This window comes from Symphalangus syndactylus, chromosome 20, assembly GCF_028878055.3.
Source record: "Symphalangus syndactylus isolate Jambi chromosome 20, NHGRI_mSymSyn1-v2.1_pri, whole genome shotgun sequence".
NCBI classification, from domain to species: domain Eukaryota; kingdom Metazoa; phylum Chordata; class Mammalia; order Primates; family Hylobatidae; genus Symphalangus; species Symphalangus syndactylus.
In genome coordinates this window covers 16,589,494-16,617,084 of record NC_072442.2, presented here as the reverse complement: position 1 = coordinate 16,617,084, position 27,591 = coordinate 16,589,494, and the positions used below count along the sequence as shown (strand labels likewise).

The 27,591-nt window shown below is 46.9% G+C and overlaps 1 protein-coding gene across 2 annotated transcripts; it reads right to left on the bottom strand.

Annotated features, from left to right (window-relative positions):
- Nucleotides 1–204: 204 nt before the first annotated feature.
- On the bottom strand, nt 205–27,544 carry LOC129469607 (double C2-like domain-containing protein beta). 2 transcript variants are annotated; one of them, XM_055256411.2, is made up of 3 exons: nt 27,076–27,521; nt 2,063–2,163; nt 205–405 (listed from the first exon to the last, which is right to left on the bottom strand). In XM_055256411.2, exons 1-3 carry the CDS (start codon nt 27,472–27,474, stop codon nt 402–404), a joined length of 504 nt encoding a protein of 167 aa, XP_055112386.2. In that variant the 5' UTR covers nt 27,475–27,521; the 3' UTR covers nt 205–401. The 2 variants fall into 2 exon arrangements, with proteins under 2 accessions (XP_055112386.2, XP_063484617.1); XM_063628547.1 differs by lacking the exons at nt 205–405; nt 2,063–2,163 and adding an exon at nt 25,593–25,801 and having other exon boundaries at nt 27,076–27,544.
- Nucleotides 27,545–27,591: the final 47 nt, after the last annotated feature.

Genomic DNA, 27,591 nt, shown 5'->3' with positions numbered 1-27,591 from the left:
CCTCCCCCTCCTCCTCACCTTTAACCAAATAACTCAAATAGTATGAGTGCTTTTAACAATGACGATTTATTAATAGAAACAACCCCTCTTCCCTGCCTCCCATATCCCATGTAGTCTCCTTGTTGATAGTCAGTACGCAACAAATGTCATCCGTCCTCCTCCCCCTCCTCCTCACCTTTAACCAAATAACTCAAATAGTATGAGTGCTTTTAACAATGACGATTTATTAAAAGAAGCAACCCCTCTTCCCTGCCTCCCATATCCCCCGTAGTCTCCATCCACAGGCTCGCTGTTTTCATCCATCTTCCTAGTCAAGGAACTCTAGACAGTCACATCTTGGAAGATAGGAACTCCAGGAAGGGATGATGATCTTAGAGAAAGATGATCCTTAAGATAACTCTTCATCTGAGAACAAGACAAAAAAAATTTTGCCCGAGATCTGCTGTTTTGGGGACCTGGATCCACAGAATACAATCAAGAGGCAACAGTTCCCAATTTAGGAAATCAATCACACCTGCAAATCAATCACACCTGCAAAGAGCCAGCCAGGCCCTAAGCAGTCCAAGGATTGCAGGTGGATTGGCCAAACAATACATTCTGAACACAAAGGGTTTTTATTTAAAGTGTATGCCGATTCTGTTGTGTTTAGTGCAACTTAGTTTATAATCAAAACTGGTAGCTTTTTATTATGCATTTTTCAACTAATGGCTACTGAAAACAAATAAGTTATCCTGTGAGGCCCCTGAGATATTTTCACAGAAAAGGGGTTCTCATAAGTCAACATGGCAATGTACATCACAGGGTTAAAATGAACATACTCTTTTTTTTTTCTTTTGAGATGGGAGTCTCCCTTTGTCGCCCAGGCTGGAGTGCAGTGGTGCGATCTCGGCTCACTGCAAGCTCCACCTCCAGAGTTCACGCCATTCTCCTGGCTCGGCCTCCTGAGTAGCTGGGACTACAGGCGCCCCCACCATATCCCGCTAATTTTTTTTTGTATTTTCAGTAGAGGCAGGGCTTCACTGTGTTAGCCAGTATGGTCTCAATCTCCTGACCTTGTGATCCACCCGCCTCAGCCTCCCAAAGTGCTGGGATTACAGGCGTGAGCCACTGCGCCCGACCAAGGAACATACTCTTTAGTCATCAATTTTACATCTTAGAATTTGTCCCAAGGAAGTTAATAAGTGCGTGTATGCCAATTTAGTATTTGTTACAATCATATTCATAATATCACAATAAGAAATATCTTAAACATGTATTACTAAAGTTTGCTAAGTATCTGAGCATAGTTGATGAACTTCTATAGGTTATCAAAGATGATGGGATAGAAGCATTAGTATTGACATTAAAAGTTGTTTGGTAGCTACTTTTTTTTTTTTTTTTTTTTTTTTGAGATGGAGTCTCGCTCTTTCACCCAGGCTGGAGTGCAGTGGCGCAATCTCGGCTCACTGCAAGCTCCGCCTCCCAGGTTCACGCCATTCTCCTGCCTCAGCCTCCCGCGTAGCTGGGACTACAGGCGCCTGCCACCTCGCCCGGCTAATTTTTTGTATTTTTAGTGGAGACAGGGTTTCACCGTGTTAGCCAGGATGGTCTCGATCTCATGACCTCGTGATCCGCCCTCCTCGGCCTCCCAAAGTGCTGGGATTACAGGCGTGAGCCACCGCGCCCGGCCTGGTAGCTACTTTTAAGTGAAATAAAAAATAAAAATAGGCACAAGATTATCTCATTTTTATATAAATATTACATATTTGTGTATGTTTAAAATATTCACCAAAGTGTTAAGCAGACATTGTTTTGGGGTGGGGGATTATGTGTGATTTTTATCATTTTGCTTAAGTAAATAGTCTGATTTTTCTCCAGGGCATACTGGGTTAGGGAATTATTTTAAAGGTGTGGAAACCACCAGCTTGTGATGGATGCATCTTTTTCTTGGAAAGGGTGGGGGAAGAGGGAGACAGGTAGGTTTCTGTCCTACTTATTTCTGGAAAGTCCCACTGAGGCCAAGTGCACAACCTACCTAGACTGAACAACGTTTGGGAAAGCAGGAAGGGCCTGGTGTTCTTACCTGTCCTTAGCTTGCAACACACTCATGGCCACACCCATTGCTGACACAGTGGTCTCCGGGGTTGCAGTCCCAGTCACCTGTGCAGAGCTCGACGCAGGTACCTATGGAAGAATGGATGTGCTGAAAACCACCGTACTTTTGGGGCAGATGCTAGGGAGAACAGCCCTTGATTAAGAAGTCAGTTCTACATTTTTCTTTTCATTCAATATGCAATATGATTTATTACTTGCAGAATAATATCATTAACATCTTATATATTCTAGTTAAAAGCAATGCATTTGCATAATCTCAAAACAGTAAGGCCGACTTTAGAGATGGGGATAATTATGTTTGTGGAGGGGAAGTGCAGAGAAACCCACTTAAATGTCTTCACTTTCCCCACTCTGCAGGGAATAGAGTGGAGAAGAAGAGACTCACATTTACCACATGCCATCAGGATACCCTTGCAGTCACCCCCATGCAGTGAGTCTTACTAGGCTCACTTTACAGGTGTGGCAGTTGGGACTCACAGAGGTAACTTGCTAGCCAGTGGGTACAGAAGTGAGATTCAACTGAGATTTGCCTGGCCCTTTGGTCTGAGCACCTTCTGCTGTCCAACATGGTGAAGCTCATCCTGACATAGGTGCATATCTCCAAATTTCAAGGAGTCATTCTGGACCTGAATGGAGGCTCCCAAGTTCCCAGAACATCAAGCTCTTTGAGGACCAATGAAGTAGGTTCAAAGAGTTGGTTAAGATCGCACAGGCTTCTAGGAAAACATATGCAGAACTCTGGATGAATATGTACTGTACTTTGATTGGCTACTCAGCTATTAGCAGGAATTTCTTTACCTGATTATGTCTCTGGGTCTTTCTGGGACTTATCTGTAAAAAGGGGCCCCCAGATTCAGCAGGGGTAATGAGTTTTATTCTCCATTGTCAACTTCAGTCAATAGAGGTGGCTGTCTGATGCTGTGTTGAGAAGGGTTGGACATTGTCCAGATTCAAAGAGAAAGAGTGCTGGGACTGGTTAGCAGTATCTGAGGGGTGTAAGAAGGGGACCTGGTGGGATATCTTCAATGTAGTTGTAGACCTCAGAGAAAATCGATACCATCCCCCCATGCTTCCCGTAGCTTTTGTTGATTTATGGTGAGCAGACTGAAGATTCCTCTTCCCCACTCACAGCAGTTTGACTTATTAAGTCAATAATAAATACTTATTAAGTATATGTTGATTTCTTACTATGTATAAAACAGGAAATTATTCAGCAAATACAAAGATGTAAGACAAACAAGCTTAGAGTCTAACAATATGGATAAGACATATTCAAAGTACTAAAAACAAAGCAATATGTAACAAGTGTCCTAAGAGAGGTATATCTGAAGAAGTAAAGAGTCTCAGCTGGGCATGGTTGCTAATGCCTGTAATCCCAGCATTTTGGGAGGCTGAAGTGGGAGGATCACTTGAGCACAGAAGTTTGAGACCAGCCTGGGTGATACAGTGAGACCCAGTCTCTACAATTTTTTTTTTAAATTAGCCAGGCTTAGTGTCACATGCCTGTGGTCCCAGCTACTTGGGGGACTGAGATAGGAGGATCACTTGAGCCCAGGAGATTGAGGCTGCAGTAAGCCATGATCATGTCACTGCACTCTGGTCTGGGCAACAAAGCAAGATCCTGCCCAAAAAAAAAGGCTCAGAGAATATGACATTACTTCCAATTAGATTAATCAGACAAGGTGAGTTCTGAAGTGCAGGAATCTTTTTAAGGCAGAACTGAGGGGCATGGGTGGAGTGTTGTGAGAAGAAAAAAGAATTACTAGCAACAGTTCACAAGGGGAAATGCAACAGGGCTGGGATTAGGGCGAAACAAGTGAGGTGCCTTGCACAATGCTGGCAGTGAGCACCCATTTAATGTTTGCACCCTGGGTACCTCATCCATTTCACTCCTCACCCCGAAACACAAGGAAGACAGGAGGAGTGGCAAATGGAGGGCTGGGTAAGTGTTAGGGAACAGCTGGAAATGAAGCAGGAAAAGTAAGCAGGGGATAAAGTTACGGGGAGTTGTGGGGGCAGATCTTGAGGGCCTCAGGAGTTTGATTTCATTTGATAGATCAAGAGAGGGATGTGATTGCTGTTTAATTAGGAAGATTATTCTGGTGTGAGAGCCTAGAATGGAACAGAATTCAACAAGCAAGCAAACTGCAGCAGAAAGACAGGGGCAGGAAGAGCTATTAGGAGGCTCCTGGGATGGCCCAGCCATGAGGTCATCAGGGCTGGAAATACTGCGTGACAATGGGAGATGGCAGGGGAAGGAAAGAACATATGCAAGAGACACTCTCAGAGAATGGACAGTATTTGGCAACCAGTTTAATGGCAGGGGAAGGAGAGCAAAGAAGAGAGGAAAGTAATAACTGAATCCAATAATGTTTAGAGAGAAGAATAAAATACCATGAAGGATAATACAGGAGAAAAGAAAGTTTGAGAACTGAGGAGGTGGCAAGCAGTGTCAGACACTACAGAGGTTAAAGACTTGGTGACTGAGGAGTCATGAGATTTGTCCACAGGATCTGGGAGAGAAGTCTCAGGAGAGTGATGGGGCAGGGGTGGAGGCTGTAGGCTGTCTTCAAGGGGTCAAGGAATGACTTATGGGGAAGTGAGGACAGAAAATTAAGATTACTCCTTTGAGAATGTTGGTAAAAGGAAAAGAAGAGATTGAGATGATTAATATTTAACATAATTCAGAAAATATTTTCTCTAGGTGATCCAATTGATTTGTAGCAAGAGAGGAAGAAGCTTATGGAGAGGCAGATGGCAGGAGTCAGAGGGTGGCTGGTGAGGGGGTAAGAGGGGAGGTACAGAGAGTCTAAATGGAGCGGTGACCCAGGGAAAGGAGTGCGGGAAAGTGGAGGTAGAAGAAAGATTCTGCTCTGGGGAGCTGAGTAGCAGCAGTTGGAGGGTCCCTGCTGTGGCCCTTTAAGACCTTTTCTTTCCTTTCTTCCCCTCTCCTCCCCACACACACTGGTCCCTGATGTCCTACTTTCTGGCCCCCTCATTCAAGGAGAAATGAACAGGGCCACCTTCTGCCTGGACTCACCCAGAAGCTGCAACGGTCTCACCGCAGCCTGAAGCTCTTGTAACCCTAGGCTGAAGATGATGAGGATCACAAGGAGGAGGAAGGCTGCCAACTTCATGTTGCTGTTGGAAGGCTTTGGAAAAACACAGCAGGGCTGAGAGCAGCTGAAATTTATACCTTCCACCCACTGAGCTGGAATGCAAGGCCAGGGGTGGGACTAGGGACTGCAGACACCTAAGCCCTGCCCAGAAACTGACATTTCTGGAGAACAGCCACCCACCCTGTGTACCCTGGGTCCTTCCACATTACCTAAGCAAGGCTCTGAGCCAAGGGAACACCCTCTTTTGACAGACAAATAGGACTCCTACACCAGGCCAGGTGCAGTGGCTCACATCTGTAATCCCAGCACTTTGGGAGGCCGAGGCAGGAGGATCATTTGAGCCCAGGAGTTCAAGACCAGCCTGGGTAACAAGAGCAAGACCCTGTCTCTACAAAATTAAAAAAAAAATTAAATAATGAAAAAGACTCCTAAGTCAAAAAAGCTGTGAGTGACTGAGAAAAAGGGGCTGGCATGGGGAGGGTGGAGGGATGAGTATTGACTTTTATTATGTGTATTCATTCACTCATTCATTTTCAACATAAGTATTGAATGTCTGCTCTGGGCCAGGCATGGCCTAGGCATGAGAGAATCCCAAAGAGAAATTACAGTCTGGGAGCTAGGTGCCAGGTAGCAAGGGTGCAGTCTGCTCTTTCCCTTCTTCCCCCGACCCACCACACCTGCCCACCCCCACCCCCAACTTCCAGGCCTAGCACCTCTGGAAATGAGGGCAGGGAAAAGCAGTACAGAACAGGCAGGGGTGCTCCCTTATCACCAGCTGGTGGTAGACAGGTGACCTCAGTCTCCCACTGCCTTGGTCTGATTCTGTTGCTGGGCACCTAGGCAGATGTGATGGTCTTTGCCTATAGGAGCTATGTAATTTTCTTGAGATAAAGCTCTGCTTCATCTCATCCAACTTCATTTCTGAGAACCCAAACTCAAGTTATGCATATTAAACTCTTCTAGGATATCTCTCATTCTGCAGCTCTGGGGTGGGAGTGGGGGCAGGATGATAGTAACCAACCAGCTGGGGAGTGAGGTTTCATTTCCCCCTCCTTGTAGCACTCCTAATCAGATGAATGATTTTCTTAAACACACATTCCCCTTGTTTTTTTGGGGGGGGCGGAGTGGGGGTGGTGTCAGAGGTAGGGAGAAATATGCCCTCTTCCCTATCCAATGGCAAGGATGCGGGGAGACATGTATAACTTTTGGCCATGTGTCCTGTGTCCCACAAGATACCTTATATAATGTGAGATAAGGAGGATACCTAGGCTGGTTGAGGGTAGTGAGACAAGTTTGCAACCTTGTGATAGGCCCCCTGGGCCACTTCTAAAGTGAAGTCAACTTTAGACTTCACTTGTAGGTCTAAAGTACATGATGTTTCACTTCTGGTTCCTAACTCTGAGGTTACAGGGAGAGACCCACTCTGTTCTACTTCATGTATCACAGTTCCTGAAATGCTATTGGTTAGAGGTCCTTTGGGCAAACAACTGACCTTTTCTGCAAATCCTTCTTATCTAACAAGGCCCAGCCTAAATGTCACCTCCAAAACTTTCCTCAACTTCCACCCCTAGGAGAGTAACATTCTCTTAGTACTTATTTTGTCATAGGACTTCTCAGACTATATTGTAATTAATTATTATGATCATTTTACATTTCTCTCCTGTATCTTGATGGCTAGCATGGGGTCTTACTGATCTTTCATCCTCAGTGCTGAATAATGGGCATTTATTATCCTCAATAATGTGTGTTTTGGTAGGATGAGGAGAATTCAGAGAGCCATTGTAATTAGGAAGACACCTCACATGGTTTCCAATACAGACAGGCATTATTATTGCCATGTTACAGTTGAGGAGACTAAGCCACAGAGAGTTTTAGCAGCCCCAAATAATAGTTAAATGGCAGAACCACAGTCAAACTCCAAAGACAGTGGTCTAAACTAGTACACATTACTGTCAGGCTACATCCAAATTCTTAGAAAATAATTTGGACTCATCTCTGGGTACAGATAAATGAGCTTTTGAGGTCACAGAATTCTGCTTCATCTAGTGTGGCACCCATAATCCCAATTTCATTAGCACAGAATAACTGCTTTGAGCTAAGCAACTCACTCTAGAGGCTTCTGAGTACTCAATCGGTTTAAAGGTAGGTGCCATCCACCCAAAACTGTTACTTTGGTTTTAAGTGAGTTAAGGAACAGCATGTGGCCCTTATTGCTGGCTGTTTACTAAGGCCGTTTCGAGGTTGTGACAACAAGCCTGATCTGAGTATAGCACAGTGGCCTGAGAGTGAGGACCCCGGAGTGTGACAGGTCTGGTGTGCATCTGCTTCACTACTTGCTAGCTGTTTGACCTTGGGAAAATTAACTTCCCTTTCTGAGCCTCACTTCTCTTTTCTGTAAAGTGGGGATTATAATTCCTACTTCAATGTTAGACAGACCAAATTACAATATGTGTACACATACATACCCCTGGCACAGAGCCCTCGACACTAGCAGCCACTATTGTGAATTTCTGAGAAAGGAGATGCATGTCTTTCTATTCCCTAGAGCAGGGCATCTACAGACAGCTCATGCAAAAGTATATCATTTCATTAAGGAAATATTTCAAGATAAAGAAAACTCAGAACCTGTCCCTATTTTATTCTGCTGGATATTGTAAACTGAACCATGAAGAGACTCCAAGGCTGAAGCTAGTATTACTGTCACTTCCATAGCTCTATGTGGGCTCATGATTCCCATATGGAGGTCAGGAAGCTTAGTATGTGACCAATTCTGCCTAAATTGTCATTAGCAAGGGAGGGTCAATAAAGTCACAATCTTATATACTTTCCTCACAAGGTGACAAAGAGCATAGCAATTGTCTACAGGGGACTTTCACCACCCAAGGGGGTCCTGCTCCCAATGAGAGCCTTTACAACATGAGAGGGTCATTATCAGCAATGGCTTGTGAGTACTCAACTGTTCCAAATATCAGCTCCACTGCTCCCTATGCTCTGAAATTAGAGCATGAGACCAAGACCTGGGTTTCTGGGAGGGGCCTGCAAGAGATAGCTGGACACCACGATAGGCATGCCTCCTTCCACCTACACCTCTTCATCTTGTACCAGATCTAGATAGTGTAGCAGGTAAGCCTAAGAATCTGAGCTCAGGAACCAGATCACCTGGACTCAGATCCTGCCTCCAACTTAGTAGCTGCATGACCGAGGACAAGTTATTTAACCCCAACATCATGTTGCTCAGGGAAGTTTCCTTTGATGACGACAGAGATGGAGCTAAGATTTATGTCTTTCTTCCCAGCATGTGCATCCTGGGTCATGACACACGTATTTGGAAGCTTAAGCCCCAGTAGGAAGCTGACCTTTCTGGATTCTATAGACCTGTGTTTAGCATTAAGTATTTTCAAACAAGCTCTCTAAGCCAAGGGAAACAGCTTCTTCTGCCTAATAATTAAGACTTCTAAAGAATGGTGGCCACTTTGAATGACAGAGAGAAATGGGGCAGGGAGAAAGGAACTGGCATATACTGGGTCAGTTCCTTCTGTGTGCCAGATTTTACCCCCCACCCCACAAGCAGATCTCCTATCTCTACCCCCTTTAAAGATCAAAAACATTATCAGAGGTTGTCTTCATTTCACACACGAAGAGACAGTAGCTTGTCCAGGTTTACACAACTTAATTCCCCAAGTCTTTCTGATTTCAAATCCCAAGCTCTCTCCTTCACATGACACTGTTTATTACCTTTCCTTACACACCCCTGTTTACCTGATTTTAGATCCAAATATTAATATTACAGGGCTCAGGTCTTGGCCTAGGAACAAGGACTGGCATCCTCTTTTCTTCTTCCCCCAGTCTTCACAGAACTATCTAGAATTCCTCATTCAGTCACACTATCTGAAATGTTAACAAGTAGAGCCTTCCTAGGGTAAAAAGCCTCCTGTCATGTTCAGATCTAGGGAAAATCCCATATTTGATTATAATAACATTTTACTTCCTCTTTCCAACTTGAAAAAAAAACTCAAGCCTTCTTGTATTACAGGTTCTCAGAAATGTTGATCCATCTTTTGTATCTAAGTTTTTATTTTTCCTTTTGCAAAAGCTGCTCTAAATACCAGCTTTGCTGCTCCGTAGGCTCAGAATGGTCAGAAGAACATTCACGTTATGAGTATGACTCTGTGGAATGCTTGACCACTAAGTTTGGTAAATAGCTGGTCAGTCTTTTTCACTTTAGCCACAGTTGGGGAGGAAAGCCTCTATATGAGTGGCAGAGGCTGGCTGGCTGTTTACCAGACTAATTTCTTCTTTCTGAGGACACAGTAGCTTGCATTTCCTAGCTTTCTTTGCCATTGGTTTGCTACGGCCATGCAATTGAGTTCTAGCTAATGGAATATGAGCAGAAGTGAAGCACTCCACTTCCAGGGTGAGACCCCTAACTCCCCTTCTCCCCATGCGCAGCCTTGCACTCTCTTCTTCCTATTGCTGGCATGAAGCACATAAGCAAGCTATCTTGGAAGCCATGTGTTGAAGCTGGTGAAGACTACAAGATGGAAGGAGCCTGGTCCCAGAATCACCACTTGGAGGAAAGCTGCTTGCTGTTCAAGTACACCAGTTTTGGATTTCACACAGGGAGGGAAAACCAATAAGGGATAACAAGTTAAACCAGTAATATTTGGGTTTCTGACCCCCTAGCTGACCAACAGATCAGCTGACCCCCTTCTGATCCCCTAGCTGACTGACAGATTCATGAGAACTACTGGGGGAACCCGCCCCCAGTATTTCAGCATTGGTTCTATTTTCCATAAGTATCAGCTGGCTGAGAAATAAAGAGTACAAAGAGAGGAATTTTACAGCAGGGCTGCCGGGGGTGACATCACATATCAGTAGGACCGTGATGCCTGCCCGAGCCTCAAAACCAGCAAGTTTTTATTAAGGATTTCAAAAGGGGAGGGGGTGTATGAACAGGGAGTAGGTACAAAGATCACATGCTTTAAAGGGCAAAAAAGCAGAATAAAGATCACATGCTTCTGAGGAAACAGGACAAGGGCAAAAGCAGAACTCCTGATAAGGGTCTATGTTCAGTGGTGCTTGTATTGTCTTGATAAACATCTTAAACAACAGAAAACAGGGTTCAAGAGCAGAGAACTGGTCTGACCATAAATTTACCAGGGCCGGGTTTTTCCCCACCCTAATAAGCCTGAGGGTACTGCAGGAGACCAGGGCGTATTTCAGTCCTTATCTCAACCGCATAGGACAGACATTCCCAGAGCAGCCCTTTATAGACCTCCCCACAGGAATGCATTCCTTTCCCAGAGTATTAATATTAATATTCCTTGCTAGGAAAAGAATTTAGCGATATCTTTCCTACTTGCACGTCCGTTTATAGGCTCTCTGTAAGAAGAAAAATATGGCTGTTTTTGCCTGACCCTGCAGGCAGTCAGACCTTATGGTTGTCTTCCCTTGTTCCCTAAAAATTGCTGTTATTCTGTTCTTTTTCAAGGTGTACTGATTTCATATTGTTCAAACACACATGTCTTACAATCAATTGTAAAAGGCCTACTCTTTGGTCTTTTATGGAAAAATTTGCTGACTCTTGGTGAGTATATTAAGAAAAACTTGGAAAAACCTAAATCTTCAAGAGTGGAGAATTAGAAAGTAAGACACGTTGTATATAAGACAGAGAGTGTGTGTGTGCACTTATTTGTAAATATATTGTTTGGAAGTAATGTTGTCAACATATGTTGTAGGTCTTAAAAACTGTTCAATATATAGTGTTAATCAACAAACAGGCAAATTATAAAAGGTAGACGGAATGTGATTTTGCATTTTGTCCATAAACCAACAGAAGAGGGTGCTAAGAAGCCTGTGGACCAACATGCTAAGTGTGGCTCTTTTGATGGTGGTATTATGGATTTTTAAAAATCTTCTTGGTTTTGTATAGATTCTGACTTTCCTGTAATGAGTGTGAATAAATATGTGTTTCTTTAGAAATGTAAAAATAACTTTATCTTCCCAGATTTCTCATAATTGAAAATGTTGGAACAAATGGTCCTGGGACAGATCTTTCCTTTGAGAAGGGCAGAGGAGGGGATTCAGCTGGGTTTCTGTTGCATTTCTAGTAACACACAGTTGTGAAAGGCCAGTGTTGGCCATTCCCCAGGACAGACTAGTGTAGAGGAGGTCAGGATTTAATTACTTGAGGGACTGGGGAACAGATGTGGCCACAGCCCTTCCCGACTCACTGTTTTCCCTTCCACAGTCCCCGTCTTCTCTTCACTGAGGCACATAGATGCCTGACCAGAGGAGAGACTTCATTTTCGTCCAAGGATTATCTGTTATGCTGCAGTTCTGAAATTCCCATAATGTTTAAACTAGAACACAAGTGATTTCATTATCTCCAATGTGTATGGCTTGATAGAAATATATTCCATTATGTAGCACCTTAAATCCAGATAAAACGTAAGGAATTTCTATTCCATGTTTGTATGATCAGTGCTAATAATATAAAAAGTCTAAAAAGTAGCTATTTCCTATATTACAGTATGAAATAAATATGTTGAATGATTTTTTTTGGTGGGAGGGAAGGTGTAAGACTGAGGAGGGTGCCTGTGGGGAACAGTGATAGGAGTCCTTTCTTAAGGGTTGGGTTTTATATTTGTCTTTTAAAATAGATGATATCATTAATAAATTATCTGCGGGCATCATGAAAAAAGTTTATAATGTACAACTTTATGAGCTTGACAGTTGGTGAAACACTTTTCTGTTTAAAATTTTATTTGACCCTCCCCAAAAGAAATGTTTATTTATGAGTATTAGGATAGTTCCAGTAGTAATGCCTCAAAAGAACCAGGAGGTATAGTGTTGTCTAAAATGTGGACTCAGGAGCCAGACTGCCTGGCTGTGCAAATAGCCTGTCATTTCCTAGATATGTGGCAAGTTAATTAACTTCTCAGTGTTCTTATCTGTAGAATGGGGATAATCATAATATACATCTCAGGGTTATATTAAAAATTGAAAAAGTTAATTTTGTAAAGCACTTAGAATGATACTTAAATAAAAGTGTTTATAAAAGCAAACCCTATAAAAGTGTTTACTCATTAAATACAATAATCTGAAGCCGTTAGTGATTTAAACATTTGTGGCTGACTTGATAATGTTTATGAAAATAAATACTGTATTTATAATCTTTGACCTGGTTTTACTCCTAGGAGTTTATCGTACAGTAAACATTTTCACAGGCAGACAAAAATATTACTATAAAATCATGTTTATTACATCTATCTGTGCAAAAGGAAAAAAATTAGGCAAATAAAATGACAATCAAAAGTGGTATTAGTTAAATGAATTATAGTAAATCCGCTGATTAGTAATCATATAATCCAAAAAGAAGGAGGCATATTTACGTGACATGGGAAGATCCACAACTAATGTTAAATGGTAAAAGATATAAAATGTTATGCCCAATAAATACTTTCTATGAGAGAATATATGTTAATTTATGCAAGTGGCGCCAATGTGGAGGGTTTATGCTAATTTCATTATACCTCACAGACAGACCTGGGCTCTCCCACTCATTATCTGTGTGGCCTAGGGTAAGTCATTTAACTGCTGTAAGCCTCAGCTTCTTCATCTGTCAGGCAGTGATACCCTGACTACTCTGCAGGGTAACTCTGAGATTTAAATGTGATCATCTCAGAATATGCCTGGCAAACAGTAGGAGCTCAGAACTTGATGTTTTTTCCTACAGCAACTGAATGTCTTTTGGGGATAGCACTTCATGCATGAAGTTGGTAAATCCTTATATACATCAAATATTGTCAAAACATAAGTACGTGCTATTATTTTTTCAAACCTTTTTTTTTTTTTTTCTTCTGAGACAGAGTCTCACTCTGTTGCCCAGGCTGGAGTGCAGTGGCGCCATCTCAGCTCAGCTCACTGCACCCTCCGACTCCTGGTTCAAGTGATTCCTGTGCCTCAGGCTCCCGAGTAGCTGGGATTACAGAAATGTGCCACCAAGCCAGGCTAATTTTTTTGTGTGTTTTTAATAGATATGGGGTTTTGCCACATTGGCCAAGCTGGTCTCCAGCTCCTGGCCTCAGGTGATCCGCCTGTCTCAGCCTCCAAAAATGCTGGGTCAAAACTCTTATATCCAGAAAAACAGCCTCACTGGGTCAATGGATATCATGTGGCTGCCTAACATTTTTACTTTACAAAAGGTCCTCATGAGGCCATTCGAAAGTATGAATCAAAACACTTTAAGATGAACAGGGCCATAAGTTTGTATGAGACTTGTCAGTGGACCTTCTGATGAAGACCAAAATAATTGCAATTTCACGTTTCATGTGTGAACATGGCCAGCAGCCATGTTCACACATGAAACAGGACAATAACAACAGCACCAGGAATAGCTGTCCCCGGTCAGATGCCCTCATGAGCCCAGCTCCACAGGATGGGACCACCAGGCCCTGCTTAGGCGAAAGGGGGGGGGTTTGTAGAGGAAGCCCAGCCAGCCAGCCAACGAGAGATGGGAAAAACCCATTGGGAAGAACTTGCTTGCTCTAGCTGGACTTTGCAAAGAACAGGAAAAGATGAGTCTGCACAGACAGAAATGGTCCTGAGTGGGGAGCTTGGCTGTGGGCATGACCTCAGGGCATGGTCAGCAGCTGCCATACCAGGACACACGATATGCAAAGATCCTGGGTGGTTGGTTGTTAAAGGTTTCGTGCCTTGAGAAAACTAAAGGATGCAGACGTGGGCAGAAGGTGGCTCTTTAAAAGTGCTTCAGGCAAGGAGGCGGTATGGCATGGTGGAAAGTGGTCTGGATTTGAGTTGAAGAGACCAGCTTTGCCATTTATTTTTTTAACAGATCACTTCACCTACTGGGCCCTAATTTCCATGTCTGTGCAATGAGAATGACATTATAACTAAGATGTAACATGAAATGAAAGCACAAGTATAAGATCTCCCCATACTTTCATCTCATCCACTCTAACCAGGGCTGACATGTATGATTTTCCAGGTTGTGCACTGAACAACTGTGTCTGGTGGCCAGGATGAGTGGGACCATCATCCATCTCCAGTGTCATTTCTGCGGTGCTCCACCCTGGCACTGCCTACACCTAGAGGGAGGGACACTTTTCCTAAATAGGATACAGGTGCTGTCTGTTTACCCATGGGACTCTGTCTACTGGAAGGGGGCCTTTTTCTAGTTCTCACAGAAGCGTCATTTGAACTAGTGGTGGTCTTAATCCAGCCTGCCATGACTTTCTGCATTCGAATGCAGGCTGTTTATACACACATTTCTCACCCTGTATAGAGCGGAGGCTATGGTTTTCCTGTCTGGAACCAACTACTCTTTAGTACAAACTGGGGACAATTGTAGGCATGAAAACCTAATGGGACTCTGTTTATTCTGGGAATAGGGTAGAGATGAATCTGCCTGGGATGTGGGAAAGGAAGAAAGCCTTTGACTCATCCCTTTAAGAGAAGGGGCTTTTGGCAATCTGGGGTCTTTATCTCTTCTGAGTTCCTGGCTGACACTGATGTTTTAAAGGCTAACACAATTTGGAAGTTCCAACTTCCAGGCTGACCATTAACTCCATCCGATGCCACAAGCACCCCAGGAAGCCAGGGTTGGAACCCAGAGCCAGGGAGAGGGGTGGCAGCCCAGGCTCGCAGGAGCCAGTTTCCTAAGCCTGGAGCATGTCAGACAGAATCAGACAACACCTGTCCTGAGTGTGCTGGAGCTGGGCTGTCCTGGAGGTGAAGAATCATACAGAGAAAGGAGCACCCAAGAAATGCCCTCAGGCTAGGAGGAGAAATCCACATGACTACCATGGAAAGTGTGAGTTTTGGTGTGGAATTTTTACTCTTTGATGATTTGAGCACTTTTCATCACCACAGTGGGCCGAGGACCTGCCCCAGTCTGGCTCTGTTGTAAGGTGCGGGCAACCCTGCTCCCCCGCCCCAGGATTGAACCAGGATGAAGATGTATCCAGGAAAGCCACTGTGGCCAGCCTGAGCATAACAGAGACTGCGACTCCCTGCCCAGTGGAAATACACTATACTGCAAGATGCCAAAACGAGCCACTCGAATCCTTTCTTTCGGGAAGTCAAAAGTACGGTGAGGCATGAGAAGGATCTCCAGCTCCAATTTGTTCTCCCTCTGGTGGCTGAACACACTGTTACCAGATGCTTATGAAACCATTTTCATGTGGTACAAGCCCATGTGGAAGAAATGAGAGCTCTGTGAACTTCTATCCATCTTCTGTTCTCTCCTGACAATGCATCTCCATCACTAATGGTGGCCTCTGGGTTTTACTTTCTTCTGTGCACAAAGAAAACAACTGGTGGCACCTGTACATAGAGAATTCCAGAGGCAGGAAACTCTCCCTACTTTTGGACAGTGCACAACAAAGAGAATGTAGTTGGAAGTTCAGCCAACTTGGATTTCAAGCCACCTGTAGCAACATGGCCTTAGATGAGTCACATGACTGCTGGGAGTGACTCTCTACAAGAGAGTGTGAAGATACCTAGGTCATCAGAAGGTTAAATAGAATAATGTGTGTGACTGGCCAGAGCACACAGAATGTACCAAATATGTGTTTTTTAGATTCCTTCCCAAATCTAGGAGGTGGAACTTAGCAATAAAATGCCTTAAAACCTAAAAAAAAACAGTTATAAATGTGCATTCAAGGTCATGGAAAAATATACATTAGCTATAAAAAGGAAGGTTATAAATGTATGTAAGACGTAACATAATAACTAGTTTGCCCACACCCTTACAAAATAAAAGTTCTATAAGGATATACACCAACCAATTTACTATGGCTAACTCTTCTAGGTTCTAGCAGCCCTGACAGGTTTCTGTTGCAATTCCCAGTGACCATAACCCCTAATCCCCTAAGCCCCTAAGCCTCCCTCTTTTCTGCTCACAGAGAACTGATGAGAGGAGAGACTCAGCTCAAAAGTGTTAAGTGAATGAAATCGTTTCTTAAAATATTGGGTTTATAGTTTCCTTTTTTAAAAAAATAAAACGATATAGTTTATAAGCTTTTTGCTAGAAAAATAATAAAATCTTATTTAAAAACATATAATGTTAACATTAATGAGATATTTTCCCACTTAAAATCTCATTTGATTCTCCTATCAAATAAGATTTATTCTTTAGGATGTGAGTAATTCTGGGAATAAAGCCTTAATAAATCAGGAAGGACAACATAGTCATCAAGTGCCTGGGCGCTGCAGACCCTGGTTTCCAAACCAGCTACTTTCTGTCTAACTTCTGCCAAACTACTTTGCCCCTCTGAGCCACAGTCTTCTCATGTATGAAACAGAGTCATTACAGTTCTCACCTCAGGATGTCGTGAGGAGTCAAGCTCTAGGGACAGTACCTAGCACAGCACAAGCATGATGTAAGTATTTGCTAAGTGAATGAATAAAAATTTGGTGATCTTTTATTATGCTGCCTGATTTGGTAATATGTGTTAGTAAATGTTTATAACTAATTTTATCATCTCACTCTTAGGAATTGTAAAAAATCAGTTCTAGAGGTGTACAAAAATACTTGCATATGATCCAGTTCATTTCAGCATTATATGCACGAACAAAAAATTGCAAACAATTAAAATGTTCACTCAAGGAATGTTGGTTAAATAGATTACAGTAAATTCATTTAATGGAGTATGACACAGTCCTTTAAAAGCATGAAGTAGGTAGATTTATAGGTTGATAGAAGTATCTATTCACAATTATTATTAAATGAAAAAATATGTTATAAAATGTTAAGTATAATATACTTTATATAGCATTAACCTAGCATCTGTGAATATTTTCAAATACAGTCCACAGTGGCTATTTCTCTCATGCTACACAGACAGATCAGGGTCAGGATCTTGGCTCTGCCCCTTATTATCTGTAGAACTCTGGGAAATCTATTGAGCCCCTCGGAGCCTGTTCCCATGTGTATAAAGTGGTGATAATATCAATTATTCGGCAGAGTTGTTTTAGGTTTTCTTTTCTTGTCTTTTTTTGTTTTGTTTTGCTTTGTTTTGAGATGGAGTGTAGCTCTGTTGCCCAGGCTGGAGTGCAGCGGTGCAATCTCAGCTCACTGCAACCTCTGCCTCCTGAGATGAAGCGATTGTCATTCCTCAGCCTCCTGGGTGGCTGGGATTACAGGCATACGCCACCACACCCAGCTAATTTTTGTATTTTTGGTAGAGATGGAGTTTCACCATGTTGGCCAGCCTGGTCTCGAACTCCTGGGCTCAAGTGGTCCACCCACCTTAGCCTCCCAAAATGCTGGGATTACAGGCATGAGTCACCGTGCCCGACCCTATTTCAGGTTTAAATGCCATAATCTCCATGAAAATCCCTAGCAAGCACCAGGTACCCAGGGTGGTGTTTGTTCCCACAGTGACTATATGTATTTGGGGGACAACACGGGTAATGCATGAGATTCACAAGCCCATATGCAACCTACACATTGTCTGTAAAATTAATAAGTGATGTGTTACTCTTTTCAAATATAAGTAGAGACTGCTGTAAATAACACAAACTCCTATTAAGTGGCATTACTGAATCCATTAGGAATGTAGGCAGATACTTTATTACTACAAATTTAGCTATCCTATGAGTAATCTAATGTTTCTGATGTTTTAAAAGGGCCCCCATGGGGCAATTTGAAAATATGTATCTAAAGCCTTAACATTAGGCAGGGCCCTGGGCTTTGAATAAAGACTTGTTTTGAGGTCCACAAAGAGGAGACACAAGGTCACAAGATAGTCCCATGGCTAGCAAGTGGCAGAGTCCAGATCGAAAGGATGTCTGTCTGTCTCCAGACCTCGGGATCTTAACCCCCACACAATAAATCAAAATGTGTAGATGCAGCCAAAGAAGAGCTTAGATGGAAATTTATAGCATTCGATGCTTATTTTAGAAAAGAAGGAAGGCTCAAGTCAACAATCTAAACCTCAGCTTTAATAAACTAAAGAAAAAAAGGGCAAAATAAATCTAAAACAAGCAGGAGGAAGGAAGTTTTGGTAAGTTAAAGAAGCCACTCTCAAAAGGTTGCATACTGTATGAACACATGACATTATGGAAAAGGCAAAGCTACAGGGACAAAAGCAAATCGGTTGGTGGCCAGGGATTGGGGTGAGGCAAGGATGCCACGACAGGGAGCATGAAGCAGTTTTGTGGGAGTGATCAAACTGTTCGGAACATTGATTGGGGTGGGGCTACAAAACTCATAGAACAGTATACCCCCAAATAGCCTTTTTATTAAAATAATAATCTCACTGTTCTGAATCCTGATTGGGTGGGGTTACAAAACTCATAGAGCAGTATACTCCCAAACAGCCTTTTTATTAAAATAATAATCTCTCTCTCTCTCTGTCTCTCTCTCTCACTCTCTCTCTCTCACACACACACACACACACACACACACGCACGCACACCATCTCTTTCTCACCATGCAGACTGTGTCTGTTCACCACTGCCAACAGTATGCCAGGTATAATAAGACTAAATATGTTTTCCAGTTGAATTAAAGCCATTCATTCAAAATGAATCACTGGTACCCAAAAGATGGGGTCTAACTTATGTTTAATTATAATGGGAATAAGTAGCACTTATTGACTGCTTTTTAATTTGCCAAGTACTGCAAAAGATTCAGATGCATTATTCAAATGCACTTATAACTCTTAGCTCATTCTGTTCTTTATAACGGTGTGTTTTGTAGCCATTTTTATTTCTTGGAATTTCAAGTCTTTTTGGTTCTTTTTGATTCTTTTGGCAAACTTTCTTAAAAGTACAAGATCCCAAGTTGCACAGGTAAATAATAGCAATGTAGCGGAATGACCACCAGATGGAGACAGAGAACACAAAGTTATTCAGACGCAAGGTTTTGCCAGAGTTGTTTCCCAGGCTCTGGAGGCACAACACCTGGATATGAGGTTGCTTCCATTAAGGACGCTGGTTCTCAAACCTGGCTGCTCATTAAAATCACCTGGGGATATTTACACTCCTGATGAACAGCCCCCTTCACCCCACCCCTGAGTTTTGTGGTCTGGAGTATGGTCTTGCCACTGAGGGTTTTAAAAGCTGCACAAGTGATTCTAGTTGCAAACAAGTTTGAGAACCACTACTTTCATGTTTCAGAATCATCTGGGGAATTCGTGAAAAACAGAGACTCAGGCTGTTGTAGCCTTCATTCTTTTGAGAAGCAGTGTATTCTGAAATGATGACATACTAAACTTACAATAGTTAAAAAAAAATCAGTACTGAATCTGAAATAAGGCCAGGTGTGGTGGCTCACACCTGTAATCCCAGCACTTTGGGAGGCCAAGGTGGGAGGATTGCTTGAAGCCAGGAGTTCAAGACCAGCCTGGTCAACATAGCAAGATGCCATCTCTACAAAAGAAAAATTAAAAAATTAGCTGGGCATGGTGTCACACGCCTGTAGTCCCAGCTACTCGGAAGGCTGAGATGGGAGGATGGCTTCAGTCCAGGAGGTCAAGGCTGCAGTGAGCTGAGACTGTGCCACTGCACCGAGCGTGGGTGACAGAGTGAGACTCTGTCTCAATAAACAGATAAATCAGATACAGTCTCATACTAGATTCTTTTCCAAACTGGGCCAGTGGGTTTCCTCTCCAGAGAAGTACAGGCCACACATGCTGGCAGATGCTGGAAGAGTTTCTAAAGCTGTGTTTGGTTGTTCCATTTTGGGATGTTAAGAAAAAGGCCCCTCAGCCCAGTGGATTCCCAGCCTTCATGTAGTCTACTCCCCAAATTTGTGTTCACTCCCTTTTATCAAAGTGTTTAAATTATTTATTTTAATTTTTAATCTGATTTTTTTTTTTTTTTTTTTTTTTTTTGTAGAGATGGGGGACTCGCTATGTTGCCCAGGCTTGTCTCAAACTCCTGGTCTCAAGCCATCCTCCTGCGTTAGCCTCCCAAATTGCTGGGATGACAGGTGTGAGGCACTGTGCCCAGACTAAATTATTGTAATATTACAGCTATTATAGATTAGGTTTCTAAATAACATTTGTTGTTTTTCCATATCATAAAAGTAATGAATCTCCATTGTGGAACATTTGGAAAAAACAAAACAAGACACACATGTAAGAAAAAATTACCTATTCTCCTACGACCTGGAGATAATCACAGTGCTTTTGATATGTTTCATTACAGATTTTTTCATATGTGTACATGTGTGTATGGGTATACGCTCTTGTGTGTGCGCTTACACGTGCTCCAAATATGTGCACATGTGCACAATCCAATATACATCGTGAGGGATCTACAAAGTTGTGGTCACAGTGTGGAGCCAGCCGCACAGGCCTCCCCAGAGACAAGGCCCTGGACTGCCCCCAAGTCCTCCCGAAAGGGACATCTGTGGTGGTGGTAGGGCCGAGATGCCATAAGCAACCACCTGGAGGCCCCGAGTACTCAGCGTGAACCAGGAAGTAGAGGGGAAGGGGAAGGGCAGAGTGAGAACCAGGAGGAATGCTTGCTTTTTTTTTCCAAGCATGAGGGACCCTTTTCTCCACCGCAGCTGACCCGATGCTTATGCTGGGAAGGAGGAGGGGCAGACTCCATCCTCCAGGTCCCTCAGGAGGAGAAAGGGACCAAAGTGGGAGACTTGGGTTTGAGGTCTGAACCTGACCCTGCACCCCCATCAGTTTCTCTGGGTGGGGGTTGGGGAGGGAGCAGGCAGCCGAGGGCCCTCACCCACTGCAGGGTCTTGTGGATCATGAGTGATCCTGTAGTGAGGGTATTGTTCACGTGGTTCCGAGTGTTACGGAGAGCTTTTCTTCTAAGCTTATTTGCCTGGAGAAAGGAAAAAACGATCTTATTAGCACCAAAGGGTGTGGTAGACAGAACAATGGCCCCCGAGATGGCCACGTCCTAATCTCCGAAGCTGTGACTATGTTATTGACATGGCCAGGGGGAACTGAGGCTGCAGATGGAGTTAAGGTGGTTAATTAGCTGACTAATTAGGGAGATTATCCTAGACTGTCTGGGTGGCCCAATGTGGTCACAGGGTTCTTAAAAGCAGAAGAAAGGACAGAGAAGAGAAGAGTGAGTTGTCACCAAGGACGAAGGCCAGGGAGATGCAACCGGGCCGGCTGTGAAGTTGGAGGAATGGGCCACCAGCCAAGGAGGGCAGGCAGCCTCTAGAAGCTGGAAAGAGCCAGGAAAATAGGTGGAATCCCCAGGCTCCAGAAGAAATGCAGCCCTGCTGACACCTTGACATTAGCCCAGGGAGACCACTGTTAGACTTCTAACCTGCAGAGCGGCGAGATAGTGTGTTGCTCTAAGCCTCTAAGTTTGTGGTCATTTGCTGCAGCAGCCATAGGAAACTCATCCAAGGAGGATCCCAGCTCCAGCCCCTGATGCCCTGGGGTGGGTTCTGCAGGACACCTGGCGTGGAACTGGAGTCTCCTTCCCAGGGCATGCCCTGCCTTTGCAGACTCTCCCCTCTGCCTGGAACCCATCCTGACCTCGGGCATGCTCGTGCAGTGGCCTCTCTGAGCTGGAATATTGCCACCACTCCTTCCTCCTGTGCCAGCGACTCTGAGCTCTGTGTCTGACTCAGTCTGATGCCCACCACCCTGGCCTAGGTTTGGAGGTCAGGCAGCCCGGGGTTTCAATTCCAGCTCTGTGGCAGCGTCAGGTTCCCCACCGTGGAAAGGACACAGGAATCCCTCTCTCGCACTGCTTTCAGGAGCTTGTCTACAAGGAGACTGCTCTTTATAAAACACTGGGGAGAGTCCTGGGGACTTCCTACAACAGGCCCTGCCGGCTCCAGTCCCACGAGTTGGGGTCACGGAGCTCCCGCATTGGGCACACTTCCCTGGTTACACTCACTCTTGGCTCTCACATCCCTGAGCTCCACTTGCAGCATAAAGACATCGAGGCCTGGTGTGGGGAGCCATTTCTTCCCCAGGAGTAGGTGGTGGGGCACTGCTGTGTCTCCTACAGCCCTGCCTTCCCCAGAGAAGGCGCAATGTTCCCTTCTGGAGTGGTCCTCCTGGACTGCGGTGGGCCCCAGGCATACACATTTAGGTCCCCAAGTCAACTCAGACTCTGCCCTATGAAACTAAAAATAAAACAACACTGAACTATAGGATGCACAGAAGGAAGGAAGTCTAAGAAGTTACGATTTTTCATGGCTCAAGGTCACCTTGATGCTTTTATTTAATAGCGTTTTTTTTCTCTCCTCTCCTAGATGCACCTGTTGTGTTGGTGCCTTAAGTGCATTTGCGGTCGGCCTCTTGGCCCATCTCTCATGGGAATGAGGATTCTGTGGTCAAATACATTGGGCACATGCTGCCTACTTCATCCCCCTTACTGAGAGTCGAGGAACAGCCCATCAGCACATTAAAGGCTCTGGTAAGTCCTACAGTAAAGAAACTGCTTTAACAATGTTTTCCAATGTGATCTGACCACAGTCCTTTGTTTGCACATCATAGTCAACTCCAGCTGAGAATGCTTCTTATAAAATGCCAGCCTGGAAATGCTCCAGGGGTTTCCCCAGATCAGCAGGTAGGTAACGCTTGAAGGCATCCTGGGTGTGGGACAGACTGGGCGCGCTGCATGGAGGTGAGTGTCTGAGGTCTCCTCAGCTTGCTACAGCTCTGAGGGGGAGTGGCAGCTGTGGGCCTCCTTGGGTGCCCCCAGCCCAGTCCAGGCCCCATCACCGTGGGTGGGCACAGCCGGTGGGCAAGCCTGGGTGAAACTCCCTCACATTCCTGGCTCCTGGCCGCAGGTGCAGCTTGACACAGGGGTCTGCCAGCCCATTGTGGTCCATGGGCTTCAGGTCCCGGGTAGAGAACAGCAAAGGGTGTGAACGGGAAATCGGGGAGACGGAGTTGCCAGGCCCTGCAGATGCCTGGGCCAGCAGATGCCTTTGTCCCCTGGGTCTCCTGGCTGGGTCCATTCATGGCCCCTGTCACAGAATTCCCTGGCCCCATACCTCCAGACAGAGAGTGAGGGCGGCTCAATGCCGGTGCAATCTCCCCTCCCCCAAACATCCTGGCCCAGGGCAGCTGTCATGGGGCCTCTCAGGACAGACTTTCTCTCCTCATCATCCTGAAAGCCAGGTGGCTCACCTTCCTCTGAGCCTCCCTCCCCACCCCGCTTTGGTCAGGCCCTTCCCTCATCCTGGCTCCCCTCCCCCATCTTCCCAGCACAGCCTCCTGAGAGGCCATGTCCCTCACTGACCCTAAATCCACATAATCCCGGGTCACCGTCCGAGACCAGGCCCCATTTCTGGCCACATTTGTCACAACTCCCAGTCAGTCCACAGAGGTCACACAAGCTGATCGGCCACAGAGGGTTCCTCCACAAGACGGCACCACTCACTCTGCCTTCGGTTCCTTTAGAAAACCCAGCCAAGTGCGCAGACCCAGGGACACACAGAAGGATGGGCAGATAGGGGCTTCGCTGACCTCAGCAGGCTCTTGTTTCTGAAAACTGCATTTTTTTTTTCTTCTGGGCTGGAGCACAGCTGTGGCATCTGTGGGGTGCAGCCAGTAACCCCAGAACATTATTCAAAGATGCACCGCAAGGCCTCTACCCAGCCGGGTCAGGGAGGCCGCGTGGCTGCTCACACCAGGCTCTCTCCAAGGGGAAGCTGAGTCTCCCTCTCAGGCTGACCCCACCTTGGTTTGGCAGAGCTCCGGGGGATCCGGGCGGGTGGGGGGCTCTCAACCACCTACTTCTCTGCCACTGGCAAAGGGCAGAAGTTTGGGGGTCTGGCTGGCTTGGTTTCTGGGCTCAGCCCCTGTATTCACTAGCTAGGAAGTGGATGAGTACTTTTCACCCTAAGCCTCAGCTTTATCATCATCTGCGCCTCAGCTGGGCGCAGTGGCTCACACCTGTAATTCCAGCCCCATGAGCCCAGGAGTTCAAGACCAGCCTGGGCAACATAGTGAGACACTGTCTCTAAAAACTTTTTAAAATTAGCTGGGTGTGGTGGCACATGCCTGTGGTCCCAGCTACTAGGGAGGCTAAGGGAGGAGGATTGCTTGAACCCAGGAGGCAGAGGCTGCAGTGAGCCATGATGGTGCCACTGCACTCCAATCTGGACAACAGACTGAAACCGTTTCTCAAAATTAAAAAAAAAAAAAAAGGGCAAGGATGTAAGAGTCCCATCTTCCCAGGGCTGGAATGAGAGGGAGGGAGATGATGTGGACACAGGTCCTGGCAGGCAGAGCCTTTCCTCCCCTTCCCTGCATGCCAGGCCCCTGTGAGATGCCAGAGAAGTGGCCGAGGTCAGGTGGGCATACGTGAGCTGTACCCTGCACTGTGGGGCTGCCTCTGGGACAGGGCCTGGCTCAGTGGCCCCATGTGCACCCACAGTGACATGGCTGCTCTTCCAAACCCAACTCCCTCACCCTGGCCTCTTGCCTTTCCCACCACGTGCCTGGAGTGCAGAGTTCTGGGAATCTGGTGGCCCACCCTGTGCATGGGTTCCCTGACCACTGTGTCTTATTCTCCCAATTCGTATACATCTGTTTGTTGTAGCTCAAAATGTTTTCACTGGGTCCTGTCTCTTGACACATTTCACTTGCGTATCTTTGGGCCACCAGAAGTTTTGGCATGCCTGTCCGATGGCTCTGGTTGTCCCACCTCTGTACCCCAAGACACCCGTGAGGGCTAGGCTGGGGGCACTGCCACACTGGGACGGAGTGATGCCTGCTCTGTCCTTCTGACCCCTGGACTGTGATGGGCCCTCTGCTGCCGCCTCTCCGCTCCTTCACCTGGCAGGTCCCTGAGCATCCTGAACAGCCACACATTTGGCCAGAAGCAAAAAACCAGTGGGCACTGCCTGAGGCCATGTCACTGTGCTGCCAACGGCTTCTGTGCCCAAACAGGTGGCTTCCCTGGCCCTGACCCGGGGTTCGCACCAGTGCCTCCACCCAGCCCTCTGTGGGGCTGCCCTCCCTCGAGTCTGACCTCTGTCCACAGAAGGGGGAGGGCAGGAGGCTGATTCCAGGTCAGGGAGCTGTTACGGGGGCTCTTGGATAGACCCTCTCCAGCTAGTGAGTTCGCAAGGGACAGAAACTGGCCCCATGGTTTAGGGGCAGGTCCCACGGGAGGGACAGGAGGAGTAAGCCATGATAGGAGGCCCTGGCTGGTGCTGGCACTGAGCGGATAGATGGGGGGGAGGTCTGGCTTTGAGAGGAGAGCCTCTCCCCAAAACCCCAGCCCTGCCCCTCCCTGGGCCTCTCAGATGCTGTTGCTGGTGAAGTGTTCAGGAGAGGAGATTTTGATTCTCAAGTATCATTCAGCCTGAAAAAGGAAGTTTTGACAGGGGTTGCAGTATGGATGAAGCCTGAAGACATTCTGCTGACTGAAAGAAGGTAGACACAAAAGCACAGATACTGGGTGATTGCACTTATATGAGGTTCCTAGAATAGTCACATCCATGGAGAAGGAAGCAGAATGGCGGTTGCCAGGGGCCGGGGGAGGACGAATGGGGAGCTGTTGTTTAATGGGTCCAGTTTCGATTTTGCAGGATGAAGAGACTTCTGGAAATGGGTTGCACACAGTGTGAAGGTAGAAGGTACTGAGCATGACTGAACTGTACGCTAAAAAGGGGTGGGTGGGTGGGGAGTGAAGGAGCAAAAAGAAATGGTTGAAATGGGAAATTTATATTTGTATATTTTAGCACAATAAAAAAACCCAAGAGTCTCCAAGGACTGACAGTGCTCATTGAATGCTCACAACAGCCACGTAGAGCAGGGACAATCAACCCTATTTACAGATGGGCAAACTGAGACTGACCCTTAGAAGGGCGGACAAGCAAGGGTGCACCCCGGGGCATCCAGCCTCCCCCAGGCCCTCCAGAGGCCTGTGCCAGTCCTGCTTCATTCAGCTTGCCTACCCTGGGCCCCTCCCCACACCCCAGCCCCAGCTCCCCATGCCCCAGGACCCCAGCTCTTCCGGGAAATGCACCACATCCCCGTCCCTGCAAAGCTGGATTTACACAGAGAAAGAACTGGGGACTGGGGGAGACACCATGACTCGGGGCCTCCCATCCCCACTTCCAGTGCCTGAGGGATACACCCCTAAGTGGACCCCCAAGCAGACCCCCCATCCTGGAGAGATGCGGGGGTCTTCGCTCCGGGGGGCACTGGTCATCTCCATCTTCAGCTTCCAGTGGCACATTTGATGCTAGGGAAACTCCAGGCTGGCAGCCTGCAGGCCCTGGTGAGTGCCCGGGCCCAGCGCAGACACCCCTGCTGCGCGGTGGAGGGGCCCTGGGGAAGCCTGAGCGGGACTTTTCGGAAAAACGCCAAGGTTTTTCCAAAGGACAAGCGGCCCGGCCCGGCGGTCCTCCTAGTTCCTCGGCCCGCGCACCACCCGGGAGGCAGAACCGGCCCCAGCCCTGGGCCCCTTCCCTAGCCCGCCCCAGCCCCGACCCTCCGCTGCGGTGCCCTCCCGGAGCGGCCGGCCAGCGGGGAGCGACTACGCTGCCGGCTGCAACGCGTGTCTCCCCCGGACGCAGCTCCGCCCTTCCCGGGAACAAAAGCGGCTGCCCGCGCCTGAGCTCCCAAAGGGCTGGCGGGCAGGGAGCGGGCGCCGCGCCGGCTCCCCGGAGCCCAGCCCCGGAAATGGGACACCCCCAGCGGGTGCCCCCAAACTTCCCACCCCTCCGGTCCGGTCGGGGGAGGGGTCGGGGCCGGTGGGCAGGGCGCGGAGAGCGCACGAAGCTCTTAGGGGGTCTGCGGCCCCGCGGCGGGGGGTTATGCCAAGGCAGAACGCGACGACGCGAGGGGGAGGGACCGAGGGCACCCCGAAGCCGGGGACCGCCAAGCCCGAGCCAGTGGAGGTGCGCGAAGTCGGCGAGTTGGAAACTTACTGCAATCGTCCGCTCGTAGCCTTCGGGGTCCGGCTTGTCCTCTGGCGGCTTGGTGGGCGGCTGCGCAGGGCTGGGACCTGTGCTGGATCCTTGGGCTCCGAAGAGATGGTCCGCATCCTTGTCGTGGTCGCGGGAGCCGCCAGAGGGGCGGCGGCGGCCGGCGCTGGCAGTGGCTGGGCGCGCGGGGGCGTCATGGGGCAGGTCCCGCGGGAAGTGCGGGAAGTAGCCAGAGATCTGCTGGATGGGGCCGGGGCACACGTCGATGGCCACATGCTCCTGGATGCAAATGGTCGCCTTTTCCCCGCGCCGACGGCGGGGGGTCATACAGGCAGCGCCTCCCCGCCCCGGCACGGCCTGGCCCGGAGCGACCCCCGCCGCGGGACTCAGTAGGCCCGGCATGGCGCGGCGGGGCCTCCGCGAAGGCCAGCGCCAGAGAGTGTCAGGGGCGGGCAGGCAGGGGGCCGGCCCAGCCCTCGTCACCCGGCAGCAACCACGCAGGGTGAGTGTGCGGGTTGA

Bases quoted from the DNA above. Each gene is read 5' to 3' on its own strand.
- LOC129469607 (XM_063628547.1), bottom strand. From the start codon at position 27,474: ATGCCGGGCCTACTGAGTCCCGCGGCGGGGGTCGCTCCGGGCCAGGCC. The intron at 25,802-27,075 runs GTAAGTTTCCAA...ACCCCTTTTTAG, and splicing joins GCTACGAGCGGACGATTGCA to CGTACAGTTCAGTCATGCTC.